The sequence below is a fragment of the Cinclus cinclus genome, chromosome 2 (genome assembly GCF_963662255.1).
Source record: "Cinclus cinclus chromosome 2, bCinCin1.1, whole genome shotgun sequence".
NCBI lineage: Eukaryota > Metazoa > Chordata > Aves > Passeriformes > Cinclidae > Cinclus > Cinclus cinclus.
In genome coordinates, this window is record NC_085047.1 from 29571661 (window position 1) to 29587357 (window position 15697).

Genomic DNA, 15697 nt, shown 5'->3' on the forward strand with positions numbered 1-15697 from the left:
GGGACTCTTGTAGTGCAGTATGCCCACAACTAGCCATACTGCTTACTATTGCCTGCACTGCTACCATCATCGAGCAACCCACATTTATGCTAAAGTTCTTCTGAGATTTTAATCTACAAAACTCCAAATGAACCAAATTGCTACTGCCTCCCACCCACTAGCTGGCCTAAATCCAGCCAGCAGGCTTTCTGCAGTTTTCCCACGCTTGATTGTTTTCCAGCATGTAGACAAAGTGTAGGTCATGGAGAAAACCAACAAGTTCAAGCTTTCTTTTTTATGGGGTTTTTTGTGGGCTTTTGTGTGTGTGTGGTTTTTTGGGGGTTTTTTTGTTCTTTTTTCTGGAAAGGGTAAGAACTGGAGAACACTAGCACCCAACTCCTCTCTTTCATAACACAGGAAATACTTTGACGAACTGGAGTACAGCATGAGAACACGAAGAAAGCAGCATTCTACATATGATGTAGGCTGCTCAGCAGATGGGGGGGGAGGAGGGAGGACATCTAAACAGATGGTCTAGAATTTGCATTTTGCATTTCAAAGTTGAAAGCATTTCTCAGCCTACAACATAAAGTGCTAATTTCAGCGGAACCTTAGAAATAATCCAAGAGGGCACTTCTCCCACTGTCCAGTGCAACTGCAGGAAAAATTCCAATTAAGTTTAAGGTTATAATGTGGGCACTCCAGAAGTCATCAAATTCTTCAAGTACCAGCATAATCTCTCAAGTCTCTTCTCAACATAGGCTCCAGAGAAAAGAATAACATGTGGCTACTAAAAACTCCAGCTGAGAAAAGTCTTCAAACAAAAAGGATCAGTGCTCTTGCAAAAGCTTCAGCAGCTGAAGACTGACACCAAGCAGTTACACCTCAACTTTACCCTAGACATACAAGATGCTTCTGAAGCCTGACTTGGAACATGCTATCCTGCCCTCACTGGCTGCAGAGGTGTCACCAAGAGGACTTGCATTTCCTGAATGTGGCACTCCAGAAAATCCTTGTTTCTAGATCAAGGATCTCAGCTTAAAATCAGTGCCCATATTTGAGAGAGACTGGGGAGTCTGTCTGCTCTGAAGACAGGCTCAACCTTATGCACTGAAAAACTGAATGGAGAAGGAGCTGGGGTACAGACACAAGAATGAGTCCTGATTTTTCAGGGAAAAAAAACCCAGATTCCCAGAATCACAATAGCAAATACTCTTAATTCCATTAATGAACTGTGCCTCCAGTAAAGTTGGAAAGGAAGAGCAAAGAGTTTTATGCACTTTTATACTCAATGGCATGGCAAAGGATGACAGATGACTCTGATCCCACTGAGTAATAGAAGTGGAATTATCTCTTCTGCCCACTTTTACTATAGCTAATTAAGTCATATAGATGAGAAAAGATAAAGGGATTCAAAAGAAGCATATTAAGCTTTTCATGTTTCCTTAAAAAAATGCAGAAATTAAAAGAAGAAATTAAGACCAAAAGCACCTCAGAATAATTTTTGTTACTTTCACCTCCAAAGAGTAGAGACATCCACTGCTGCTACCAAAGAGACAGCCACATACTGAGCAACAGCAGAAAGAGCACTTTTAGACTATTGCCACAGAGCTGCTGACCCACAACTCAGACTGCAGAGCTTCCATCTTTGCATAACACAGCAGTCAGTACTTCTCAGCATTCCAGAAACAGAGTCAAACCATGATTTAAGCTGATCTATACCCACTGCCACACAGAGGCCAAAGCCATTGAGGTGGGCACTTGTATTAGCAGCAGCTGCTGTCAACCTGATGACTTGAGGGCTGGTGAGTTTTGGGTTTTTTTTAAACACACACAGAAATTTTGACTTGAAGCAATACCCAGGAATTCAGCAGCTGAAGATACATCTTCACAACTTCTGAAGGACTGAACTGTTTGCTCAACAGCAGTCCAGTTGCTGCTACAAAGTAGCTATGAGCTCATAAAATTACATTATTCGTTGCCTCTAAGATTAATGTACTTTCACCACAGAAATAGCATTAGCTGTTGTCAAGTAATATAGAGCTGCTTGACACTAAAGAAACAAGATCATTAAAGAAACAAGTCTTCTCAATTTTCACAATGCAGATAATCCTGGTTTTAAAAAATCTGAGAAAACAAGGAGATTACAGGGCATTTGCATTCTCACTCATTTGCATCAGATGCAAAGAAGCTAAAATAATGTTTTGATTTACTTCCAGTCTTATCTTTCAGATCTCATACTGAAGAATTAAATACCACAGACACTTGAAAAGTAACTGGGTAGTAAGAAACACCTTAAATATCTTTGTGTGGCAAGAGATGCAGAAGTTTGGGAAAAATTACAGTCACCTAAAATCATGTAACAAATCTTGGGTGCTACATAAGTTTGTTTGGCAAGGTAAATCTTCAAAAGCACACAGCTCTCATTTCAGAACCTCTGCAATATCCTATTTGAAATGGAAAGAAATTTATCTTCAGGAAATGAAATTGATTTTTTTAAAACTGTATGTATGCATATATCTTCCTAAATCCTGGACTAATCCTATCCACTCTCCTTCCTCTCAAAGCCAAAACTTTGTGGTACTCCTTCCCAACATTACTCACTCATTCCCCACGCACTATCCTGCAGGACGAGCTTACAGACAGAATGAACAACTGAAAGTGAGTATTACCTTGTAATAGAGTCCATCTATCTCCCATAAACAAATTGCAGTTTTACTCCAGATTTTAACCATCTTCTTAGAGGAAATGTGTTTTTCTCTGGAGATAGGCAAGAACATTGCAATTCTTGAATAAATATTTAAGACCATCAGGAAGGGAGTAGGGCTTTCCCCCCATCTCCCCTCCCCCCCATTTTTCTGCCTGGAAGGAGAAATTAAAAGAGGGACAGGAGCAGTAAAGAAAACAATTTAATGGGAGATGTAAAGTTAACATCAGCAAGGGGTAACCACTGTAACAATAAAAATAAAAGCACTCAAGAATGTCAAGGGTGCCCAGGGGAAGAGGTGGGAAAGCAATACAAGGAATACAGAGAAAGTCCAGTGGGAACCATTGTTTGCACACCCATCACTGGTTGTTACAATGATTTTCTACCTACATCCCCGCTGCATTTTTCTAGAAGATAGAAATACAAATATTTTCCAGTAGCCTATAAAACTAAAGATTTGAGTAAGGCAAAATGAGCATCAAAATATTATACACCAAGGGAACAGTATAATAAGATGTGTGGTTTATCATTTGATAGACATCAATGCCAGCATTTACAGAAGAAACACTTTCCTTTTTAGTGATTAAATCAATACATCTGTAATTTCATAATCAAGTGTATACTCCAGATGAGTCACCTTTGATCCAATCAGTTCTGAAGCCCCCTGATTTCTGGAAATACAGTTTGTCAGTGCATCCTCACACTTCACATCTTAGACTGCATCCTCCTTCATATTGGGATTAGGGTTAATTTCTCTTGACTTTTTGTACCCTAACTCCTCTGCCTCACCCAAAAAACAACACTTACAAAGTAGCTGATGTTTGACTTTTCCCCTTGATAGTAAGCAGAACAAATCTTTCCATCCCAAACTGAGACAATAAGTAACCTAGAGCTCACCACTGAAAGTCCTACACTTTCTCAAAACACCATCTGTCAATGTCCCTGCAATCCAAGAGCAAGAATTCAGACATGCAAATGTGTTTTCCATTATGGTAAACATCCAGATCAGCCCCAAGCTGATGGCAAATAGCCCATTGATAAAACTGTGGTAATCAGCCAAAGAGGTTTCTTCAAGAGTAAAGCACATAACCTTGCTTCACAATGCGTATTTTGCGACATTTACACAAAGGTCTTACAAGCAGGTTAAGCAGGCAGGCTTTTTAAGTAGTTAAGATATGCCTGGTTTGCAAAGCTAAAACAACAGGAATAAAAACTATTCTTGCTGAAGTGAGAACTCAAAACATGAGCATGACAGGGAAATTTTGGATGGAGGGCAGGTGGGAGGTACAGACAGTCCTAGCAATACAGGAACCGTAGGACAGTTAACTGACGTCAGGATAACCACTGTGTTTAAGAACAGATCCCAAACAACCAAAATGCATTTAGCTCTGACGGTTGTAAGGTATTTCTTATCTACACGTGACACACCAAAAAGCATGTACTTCATTCCTGAAGCTGTGGCCTCAGTAACTAAAAGGGGGAACCTGGAAAGGATTCATATGAACTACCACTATCAAGAGACTCCTTTTTTCTACATCCCATCTACTGGGCAACACAAGGTACAACAGCCACAGCTGGAGTTTTGAGCATTTCCAAACTCTTCGTTTTGTTTCAGCTGGCCTATATTTTAGCAACTTATTTTGACTGCATGTGCCACAGGGTCACACACACACAAAAAAAAAAAAAAAAAAAAAAAAAAAAAAAAAAAAAAAAGTGAAAGACAAGAACTTCAAAGGCTTATTAGAGACTGTCTAAAGCTATGTTTAATGCAGTATTTAATCACACCAGCAATTAGCATCATCGACAAAATAAGTCCTTGTTAAATATTAAGTACCCGTGCCCTTTCAGATAGGGAGAAAGGGCTCATGTTAAGTGCCCCAAGACATCCAACAGCGAACACGCCTTAAGGAAAAATACCATAGTATTCACGTATTCTTTATAATTCATAACAGATTAATAAAAGGACCTAAATTAAACCCTCTCCTTTTAATCTCATACAAACAACCTTTAAATAATTCTTATGCCAGTAAGATATACTTAAAGCTATTTTCAAAGGAACACTATCAGCACAAGTAACCTTTTTTTAAAATCGCCTGCATTACTAATTTGAGCATAGAAAATCAGGTATTTCATCACCCATCATCATATTTTAACACATCTTTGACAGTGAAGAGAGATCTGTCAGCCTCATTAAGATCCAGGCAGCAGGGTAGGATTTAGGCAACTGAAGTACGTTCGAAGCAAACATACTGTAAAATCATCATTTAAGGTTTTTTACCTCAGTTTTGAATGTTTAACTTCACATGATCCAGTCCTGAACATTTAGAGGCTTGCACCACACAAAGCTTTAGGCGGCCCCAGAAAGCTGTTGATACAGCATATCTACCCTCGATACTCTTATTTTATCTGTGACTTCTTTACACTGGCATATACAATTAAGGAAACTCAGCCACCGGCACCTTCAGTCTCCTGGATTAACATTAGCGCAAGTGATTTTAAGGGCCAGAAAAAGGCAATTGTACCATCTGCACTAGTTCTGTGCCCTGCGCGTCATAGGCTGACAGCCTCTGGATCACAGCATGAAGTCTTTTTCAGATCAAAGTTCTTGTGCAACAAGCAGCTGTTTTGAGTAAGCACATAATAGCTGTAGACGAGATGCGGCAGTTTTTCAGTCACTTATACCATCTCCACAAATACCATAACTTAACCTCCTTCTTTCCATGGCTGATACATGGAATTGGCTGCGGTGAGAAAGCGTATCAGTCGCTGGAGGACAACCCGTATTTGCCCTTCCCAGCTCTCGCTCGCCAGAAGGCTAAATTCACACTGGAGAAGGCAACATGGAGCCACAGCTACATATGGCAGCTGGAGGACACAAGGCTAGCGCTCCGAAGTCGCTACACGTAGGGGAGACACGAGGATGTCGGTGAGAGGAGGGACAGCAGTATTTTAGGTCCGGGAAGGACCTATTTTAAGGATCTCCCTGTCACCCAGTCCCGCTCCCTTCCCGGCGAGTGAGGCACCCACCTGTGCCGGTGCTCGTCGTGCCCTTGCCCGTGGATAAGGAAGCCGCCGAGGTTCTTGCCCCCTTTGCTGGTGTCCACGTGGGGAATGAGCACATCCTCCAAGCCCAGGTCAAAGCGCTTGTGCTTCGAGGAGTCGGGGAGGAAGAAGAACGCCCCGAAGCACAGGGTGATGAAGGCACTAAGAATAAGGAGCAGGATAAATTTTTCGGAGAGTCTCAAGGTAGCCCTGTGGTGCGGGAAGGCGGAGGCCCCCAGGTTCAGCGGAGGCAGCCTCCGCCCGGAGAGCGGCAGCAGGGCGGGAGTGGTCATCCTTCCGCTAGCGACCCCCCGGCGGGGCACGGCTCATCCCCTCAGCCCCTGCGGAGGGCGACCCCGGCCCGGCTCGGGGGCTGCGGGCGGCTGCACCATCACCATCCTCCCCGCGGGCGCCGGGGGAAGGGAGGGCAGGGGGGGAGGCCGGGCCGCCCCGACGGCCCCCGCCCCCACGGGGGCTCGGGCCGGGGCGCGGTCGCCCAGCTACCTGCGCGCCCCCTTCCCTCCCTCCTTCCTTCCCTCCCTCGCCGCGGGACCAGCCGGGCCCGAGCGAGCGACTCCGGTCAGCGGCGCTCCCCGAGCTCCGCGGCCGCGGGGCTGCGGGACGAGCGGCAGCGGGGAGCCGGGGGCCCGGCCTGGCGCGCGGCGTCGCTCCAGCCGCGTCCCCTTGTCCGGGCCGGGCGGAGGCGCATCCCCCTGGCCGCGCCGGGGCCCCGCTGCCAACGACGCCGGGAGCGGCCGCCGCGCGCGTCCCGCTCCGGACCCTCTGCCCGCCCCCACGGCGCCTGCGCGGCGGTGGCGGGCGGCGCACGCGCGCGGGGCGCGGCCGGGGCCCGGGGGCGGGGCGGGGGCGGGGCCGGAGCGGCCTCCGCGGGGAGCGGGATCGGTCGGGAACGCGGCTGGGAGTGGGAGCTGGGAACGGGACCCGCGCGTGTGGGTGCGGGATGGCCGCCCCGACAAGCGGCTACGGGAGAGGGGCCATCGGCGGCCACAGAGGTGCTGAGGGGACTGGAGCATCTCTCTTCTGGGGGACCTGGGCCTGTTCTGTCCAGAGAAGGCCGAGTGGGGATCTCATTAACCCGCATAAATATCTCAAGGGTGGGTGCGAAGAGGATGGTGCCAGACTTCTTTCCTCTGGTGCCCGGCGACAGGGCGAGGAGGAGTGCCCATAAACTAAAACAGGACCACAACTTCCTCACCTCAACAGGAGGAAGAACTTTACACTGAGGGTGTTAGGGCACTGGAACAGGCTGTTCGCAGAGATCCACAGAGTTTACCTCTCTGGAGACATTGAAAGCCCACCTGGATACATTCCTGCTCTATTATTTGCACCTAGTAACCTGCTCCAAGTGACCCTACCTTGGCAGGTGGGTTGGACTAGAGGATCTGTACAAAGTCATCCTAGGCACCCCATAAGACAGAGCCCCCTGTACAGGGTTTCATGTAGAAACAGAAGGGAATGTGAAAGGAAGGTCTGGTCAAGGAGTCAGGTTCAGTGGAGGTCACAGAACAAAAGTAGGTGGATAAGTTTAGGAGACAAGTTGCACCTGCAGCTTTTTTCAGGGTGAGGTGTTTTCCACATTTTAAAAGTTTAACTACTGCACTGGAGACTCAGCTAGTCCCAGATTATGGAGACCAGAGTCTTGTTTAGTGAACCTGAATTCAGCCAAATCTGAATCACAGCTGAGGAAGTATAAAGGCAGGGGAGAGAACGGGTCAGTTCAGCCTGCTGAAGTAAAGCTAGCTGGGCTGGAGAGGACTTCCCAGGTGTAAGGTGGCAACCCCAGGTTTGGGTAGAAGTGACAGGATGAGAAGTGAAGCACCTGGCAGCAGCTCCCTGCAAGAAACCTTCCTGCTGAGACAAGCTCCAGAAGGAAGAGGAATCCCATCTAGAGGTGTAAATACACAGAGAAAGTGAGAGAGAAAGCATCGAGACACATGTCCTGCAGGTAGACAAAGCAGCCACACAGCCAAGAGTGATTTCCAGTACGACAAATGCTGCCAATGCCCCTGAGTGGGGTGCCCTTGATCCCTGTCACAGCAGCTGGAATCTGAGCAATGCAGGTTTGATAACAGCAATCCCAGGCATTTAGGTTTGTTATCTGGCTTATACTTTGCTTTATATGTTTTGAATTTGTGGAATTGTGCTGGCCTGTGGAAAAAGAAGTCCAAGTCCAACTGAATGTGCTGAATTAATAAGGGTTAGTTCTCAGCTTCTCATCTTGAGTATGGTTTACTATAAAAATTAAGTCCTCAAGAAAGGTTATTTTGGGAGGTTTCCAGGGAAGGAAAGCAGCTGGGCTAACAAAAGATACTCTGACAATCAACATAGTGGTGCAGGTGTGGGTGCGTCAAAAAAATCCAGATTAATGAACAGTTGGGGCCATTCAGGTTAGTTGAAGTTAACTGCTGAGGGTAAAAGAGACTCTGCAAGATTAACTTGTCTGCTCTGACCACTCCTTATGTCCTCACAACCAAGCTATGAATCCCACCTTGCTGGATCTTACTGCATATCATAGCGGAAATGCTGGCCTTTCCCATCTCTCCTCCCAGCTAAACTCTTCCATCAACTTATTTTGCTTCCTCTTCTCTCTTTCCTACAAAGAGAACCTGTGACAATGCCATGCAGGAGACAACTGGGCCCTGCTCAGTAATCTTGCACTAGTGAAAAACAGAATAAAGTGAGAAACTGCCATGAGGTGATAAAACCCAAAAAAGCCAGTGTGGGACAGAGATACCAAAGGGAGGGCATACAAAAAGAGCTGTATTATCAATGATACTTCAGTGCACTCCAGTCAGTACAGCAACTAAACCCAACATCTAATGTTGTTAGAACAGGATCAACATGTTTCAACTGGTCTGCTGGTCATTTCAACTCTTCTAGTTTTGATCCAGTAAATTATCTTCAAATATGCTCATGTCTTCACTTGTTAAATTGCTTTCACACACAGTCTGGAAAACAAAGATCAGTCCATGAAGACTTTTGTTCTTCAGTCTTTTTGCCTTTTGCTTCACTGTTCTCTGCCAACTGCTAGTTTTTACTTTGCTTTAAAAGACTGAGCAGAAACTTCCTATTTCTTTATAAAATGTTTCTTTGTGTTTAGCTTATTGGAAGAAAGTGACATTTCTGTAGGTTTTTTAGTTTATTATGACCTTTCCAAATTCCAAACATCTCTGTCTAAACCACGATGTTTTGTATTTTTACAATTTTGTGCTTGTTTTGACTTCCTTCCTTTTTACCAAAGTCTAATAGTATTTTTTCATCCATTGGTTCTGTCATACTGGATAATATGCATATCCCTGTAAGTTTGCCAGTGATTTTCCATGCTGCAGTGGTGTTACTCTGCAGCTGAACATAAAATATAGAACTATATTGAATTAGTTGGTTTTTGTGAGCCTGTGTACACTATACAGATTTTGCATCTATTAGTATTTTATCACAGATGCCGAGAACAGTCTCGGAAATGTCCTAAGCTGAAACCTAAAGGTCTTCACAAGAACCAGGAATTTCCTGTACTCACTGCCTTGACTTTGATCAATTGCTAAGGTAACTGGGAACTTGAGGTCTAAAAGCGCTTGATCATCAATACTAAAGTCACTGTATTTCCACAAGCTAACATTTCTGGAAAGCTATTAGGGGAGTTCACATTTTTCAAACGTACACAAAGTAAGTCTTGTAGAAGTACAGATCCATATCAATCTACTACTTCTTTCTTCTTGAAACTGCAGTGATCCTTTCCAGGATCACTGTTTGGGCACACAGTCTGGATTCATTATTTGCAAAGCCTCTTCTTCAGTTTCCTCTCCAAAACTGTCCAGTCTTTCCAGATTCCATGGAAAATCCGATGTAGCTTGAAATAACATTCATATTCTCTTGGATTCAATGGTGACTGGGGTCCCAAGAGAACATTCTGCATGAAATCTAGTCTCTAGACTCACTAACGTCTCCTGTGACTGTCTTTATGTTTTTCCCCTATCCCTCCAATCACACCTTCTCTGAAAAAGACTTTACCCTTTAATCTTGTTCATCCTTAATGTGGCTATAGCAGGATGATTAATACTGTCCTAATCTCATTCTCCTCCTTCCATTTTCAATCGAGGTGAGAACATATTCTTCTCCTAACTCAGATCCTGTGCAAAGTCTTCTGCTCTGAATTCTCCTTATGTCCTCACATCCGAGTTACACCTTGCTGAGTTTTTTCTGTGTAGCATATAAAAGAAATTAGCTTTCTGATCCATCACCTCAGCCAAACTATTCCACCGAGGTATTGTCATGCTTCCATGTCGCTGGTTCTGAAAAAGGCAGTATTGCACTTTTCATGTCCATTCAGAGTGCTTCTGGAAAGGCATTTTCTTTGTGAGTGATTGCCCTTGCTGTATCACTTCAAGCTTTGCCTCTTACCAATCTTTCCTGACATGTCTTCCCCCTTTCCTAGCATTTCTGATTTGTCACTAAGACACCAGCTCCTCCTGCACCCAGTTGGCCCATAATATCAGCCTCCAGCCCCTATTTATTAATGTTTCAAGTACTTCCATGCTTTCTTCTGTGCTTCCCTAAGGCGTGAAAGGACTTGTACATCAAAAAGAAATTTGCGAACCATGAAAGTGTATTAGACTACACCAGAATATTTGCAGCTATGAAAACTGAACTTACTTATGGCAGCTTCTGTACAGAGACACAAAATGGGCATAAATACCAGATTGTAAGGGAAAATGTGTTATCTGTGAGTGTGTATTTGAACCAGCAGCAGTAATGCCATTCTTTGGCTGAGAAGTGAAAATAAGTTTTCCAGGGATGGTCAGAAAAAAAGAATCAAGAGCTGCACAGCTTCAAGACCTTGAAACCAAATAGTTGCACTGTAGTAGCACCAAGTAGTTTGCACTGGGAAGACCATCCCTGAATTATTGCAGCTTGGTAAATGCATGGAAGAGATTGTGTAACAAGTTAAATATATCACCTGCTTAGTGGTCTGGGTTTGCATATGGTGGGACTTGATGGCTGAGGTTGTCCCTGGAAATAAAAACCAAGCTGGTCATTCAGATGGACACAAATCTCACAAATTTGATGTTCGATATCCTAGCACAATCTTCTTTAAAAAAACCCCAAGATTTATGCCACATTTGTGCAATCCTAAAAATAGAATTGCTAAGACATCTTTATGATAATGGAGATGAGAAATGTCTAAGTAAATAAATTATAGCTTCCCATTGCCAGAAGTTTATTACAGAAATTAGTCAAGATAAAGACTTTCAACTTTATAAAAAAAAAGTCAGAGTCCTCTTTGAAACATAATTAGAAAAACCTGTCACCATTGCCACAGGCATACTGACATGAACAACATTTAACAGTGGCAGATCAATCAATGTTTGAAAGGGTCATGTTTTTCTTAAAATCCTATCCCTAGTTCTGGTGAGCACTACAGGAGAGCATGAAAATCAAGTTCATATTTCATAGTGCAGCATTCTTCCATTCTGGAGAGGGCAGATTAAAATTTAGCTGGAAAAGAGAGATTTGCTCCCTTGCAGCTGTGTTTTGGAATATCTGCATGTCTCCTCTTCCTCTATGCAGATCTTCATGCCTGTCTCAATGAGCCTTCCTGCAGGCATATGGGCCAACTGCACTGATTACTTTGCAGAACTGGGGGTTAGAAATTACAAAGCCGCATGCTTTATAATTGCAAAGTCACTAACTTATCCCAGTCTCGTTCAATCTTCTCCTTCCCAGCAGGGCCCATCTGTCACCATTTCACTAACTCCATGTTTTAATGAGATCCAATTTCACTCTTTGCTTTCAAGTGTTTTTATTCTATATCTGTACATCGAAAGAAAAAAAAATGTTTTCTATTAAAAGAAAGTCAGCCATAAATATGTGGAAAACTGAAGGGCCCCTGCATATATTGCCATTTAACATTTTATCATTGTATTACTGATAGTTTTGCATTATCTTCATTCAATGCCTGAAGAGCAATTAAAATATGTTTCACTTTAGAAAGAGAGGAAAACATGAAGGAAAGGTGGACATTCAAGAATGAACTGCCTGAGAACTACAACAAGCTGATAAGCAAGTCCTTTGGCAAGGCAAATCTTTGGGTAAAATGTTCTCCTTCAGTTCATGCTACTGAATGAGCCTTGGACCATGAACAGTGAAGACTTTTGCTGTTATCAGAGAGTATACCTTTTGATGTAAAAATAACAGCATTAGCTCTCATATTGTTACCTCCCTTCATTAGCCCAGCCACAGATCTGGAGGGAAGAAAGGTTCTACACAAATTGGAGCTCTTCCAGGCTTTACCTATTTTACCTTTGTACCTGGGTTCTCCTAGGCTGGCTCACCCCTGAGGGTGGAGCTGAAGGCATCAAGACAAATTGAGCAGATGTAGTAGCTGTCAATTCACAGGATAGACTGTGAAGTTCATGTACCAATGCTTCTTTGTCACAAATGAATTTTAAAAAGCCAGATCACCTACAGTGGGCAAATACATGATTTTGTTGCATGGATGCAATGCTCAGCCAATAAATGTCTGTCAGACTGTTGTCTGTCCTGCATTTATCCAGCCAGTTGCAGAGTGCTATGCAGCTGGGAAAGCTGCTGTGCTGTGTCCCAAGCAGTGTGCTCATCCTTGCTACCCTGTGAAGCCATTAGGATGACTATCAGGACTGGTAACAGCAAGACAGTGATTTTTCCATGTGCTTCTCTGCAGATTCAAAGTCAAGCCAGTGGAAATGGAAGATTTACTCATCCAAACACAAGGCTTCCTCTTGATTTGTTAGTCTGCCCATTACACTTTTCAGTAATCCTGCCCTCATTTATCTAACACTTTCTCCCACTCTCCCATCATTCCTTCCAAGTCACCTAAAGCCACCCAGCCCTCAGGAGGCCACTGCTCTTCCTACCCACCATCTTTTAGCTGAGCTTGTCCATGGGTCTGTAATTACACATATCCAAACGTCAGACTAGCACTGCAGGACTTCCCTGCAGAAGCTGCAATGGAAATGTATTCAGCAAAGACCCTAAATTGTATCTCCAAAGTGCCTCTGGTTAGGAACTTCTAATACCCTCCCCCCTTCACTGCATGAGGCTTTCTAGCCACAAATCCCATGGGTTCCCTGCATGTATTCCAGCTGTGCCACGTGAGCCTGAGTGGCCTCCCACTGCTGGTCTGGGATTTCCCAGGTATGGGAAGGTATGGCTGAGTAGTAAGCCTGACCTTTTTGATCATGCTGCATTTATTAAGGTATGAATCAAAGTCATACATACACAATGAACCCAAAATTTGCTTAAAATGCTATTCAGGCTCCACTGGCTGAGCAGCAGACAGAAAGTAATTGAGTCCAGTGCATCCTCATGTCATAAGCTCTACTTGGCAGGTATGCAGCAACTGTGTGAGGTCTGTGTTTGAAGCCACCCTGACTTCCAGATACACAGCCCCCCCAGCTGGAGCAACTATGCAGGAGACTTGCAGCTACTTGGATCTACTAGATACACTTAGAAATTCTCCTGTTCCAGCAAGTTTGAAATTCTGGATAAGGAAACATAACCTCTCTGATGAAATCTAGGCATGGGACAATGGGTGAAGACAAAAGGTGCTTCTGTGCCTGCTTCTACTGGTTGTGATGACGGGTGTTGCTGCTGTTGATGAAAATGCCCAGAGACGGGAGACTGGGAACTTCTGCTCTAATGTTTCTGTGATTATATACCTTCATCATCATTATACATTCTCTTCTTTCCCCTTCCAGTCACACCCACATGTGAGTGCACACTCTGAAAACTAAAAACACAGAGCTGTGTCCCCTCAGGAGGAATGAAGTCAACTTCATTCCTTCTCTCAAGCAGGAATAAAAATCTGCTGATCTTACCTGAATGTCTTCAGAGCTTTACATTTAGTCCTTTCATGCCTCAGAGAGCCTATCCAGCCTCCCTATAAATGCTGCAATGGAAGTTTATGTTCCATCCAATAGTTAAATAACTGCTGACAGGTTTTTGTGTTATATCATTGCTAGATATTCACATACTCCTTCAGTGACAGTGCCAAGTCAAAAGCTAGAATAAAAGATAGCAGCATGAATACTGGGTTTATGCTTGTGGTTTTGTTACCTAAAATTTGTATCTAATAGGACTTCAGTGCATTAGATTCCTTAAAATGGAAATCACAGGTCCCAGTAAATACAGAAATAAGATCAAGACAGTGAAAGATGTTGCCAGATCCTGCACTTGAGTCATAACAACCCCTTGCAACACTACAGTCTTGGGGAAAAGTGCTTGAAAAGCTGCCTGTCAGAGAAGGATCTGGAGGTTCTGTTCAACTGAACATAAGCCAGCGTATGCCCAGGTAGCCAAAAAGGCCAAGGGCACCTGGCCTGTATCAGCAATTATGTGGCCAGCAGGACCAGGGCAGTGATTGTCCCCCTGAACTCATCACTGGTAGGGCCACACCTTGAGTGCTGTGTCCAGTTCTGGGCCCATCACTGCAGGAAAGCCATGGAGGGGCTGGAGTGTGCCCAGAGAAGAGCAACAGAGTGGGTGAAGGGTCTGGAGCACAAGTCTGATGAGGAGCAGATGAGGGAGCTGGGGATGTTTAGCCTGGAGAAAAGAAGGGTCAGGGAGATGTTATCACTCTCGACAGCACCCTGAAAGGAGGCTGCAGCCAGGTGGAATTTGGTCTCATGTCGCATGTAACAAGCAACAGGACAGGAGAAAATGGCCTCGAGTAGTTGGGGTGGTTTAGACTGGATATGAGGTAAGATTTATTTCATGGAAAGGGTGATCAGGCATTGGAAGAGACTGCCCAGGTAAGAGGCTGAGTCACTATCCCTGGAAGTATTTAAAACACATGAAGATGTGGCACTTAGGGAGGTAGTTTAATGCTGGACTTGACAGTGTCAGGTTTATGGTTGGACTTGATGATCTTAAGGGTCTTTCCCAACCTAAATAATTTTATGACTCTAAGATGCTAGAAGAAAATCACTAACCTTGGTAGAGAAAAATCACAATAAAAGCAGAATTTCAACCTCTCTGGGGTGGCCCTGCGTAAATATGTGGCAGCTTTAAAAATTATGAGATGCTGATGAAATCTTGAAAAAGATCAGATTCAATCAGCACTTTCTGTTGTACATGAAAGTCATTTAGGCTTGTAAAAGAGATGACCATTAAAGGAATGGCACTGATTTGGGGAGTATTGGTTGCCTTTTGTATAAAGAGATAAAAGAGAGCATTGATATGAAATGCCTTTGCAAAGGTAGGAAGAACATTGTGTTCATAGGAAGAAATGTCCATTTTCTCAGAGAGAGTTCTGAATAACAAGAGGAAGTAGGATTCCCCCCCCCCATGAAGAGTTTTGTTTTGGGACATAGTATATTTTGGGTTGGTTGGTTGGTTTAATCAGAACTATTCATTAATTACCAGAAAACTTGTGATTCATTGAAAAATAAATATCTGAGTCACAACTGAATCAAAACCCCAAAGGTCTTTAAAAGCCATGGATTACATGATGCTAAACAACCCATTTAAAACTATTTCAGTACAGACTAGAGAAAACAAAAAGCTAAATAAATAAACATACCAAAAAATGTCAGCAAAACAGCAGCTGACATTGTTTGAGATGATACAACAGAAAATGTTAAAATACCAGTGGTTGTAGTGGTAAGCCCAACTAGTTCACGAAGATGTACATAAAAGGCAGGAAAATATTTGGGTTAAGATGGAATAACTGGGAGTAAGACCCTTGTAACCAGTAACCAGGATAAAGGGGAAATGTGCAATTTCTGAGAATACCTAACAAAACCAGGCACAAAAGTTTCATATTCTAACATATAGAACACCCTTAAGGAAAGTGAAAGCAGAAATGGAAATAACTGAAACAAAATTGTTATATACATGGAACAAGCTTGAAATGTCAAAGAGTAAAATGCCACACTGAGGGAGGAATTCCAGAACTGAGTATCTGGGCAGCAT

At 43.7% G+C, this 15697-nt stretch overlaps 1 protein-coding gene across 2 annotated transcripts in view; it reads right to left on the bottom strand.

The window, feature by feature from the left end:
* MAN1A2 (mannosidase alpha class 1A member 2) overlaps positions 1–6090 on the bottom strand; it is a 134446-nt gene extending 128356 nt beyond the window's left edge. For both annotated transcript variants that reach the window (XM_062515529.1, XM_062515528.1), the window contains exon 1: positions 5714–6090. In XM_062515529.1, the coding sequence (XP_062371513.1) occupies positions 5714–6021 (308 nt within the window). In that variant the 5' untranslated portion in view covers positions 6022–6090. The remainder of the gene's footprint in view (positions 1–5713) is intronic.
* Between the last annotated feature and the right edge of the window lie 9607 nt (positions 6091–15697).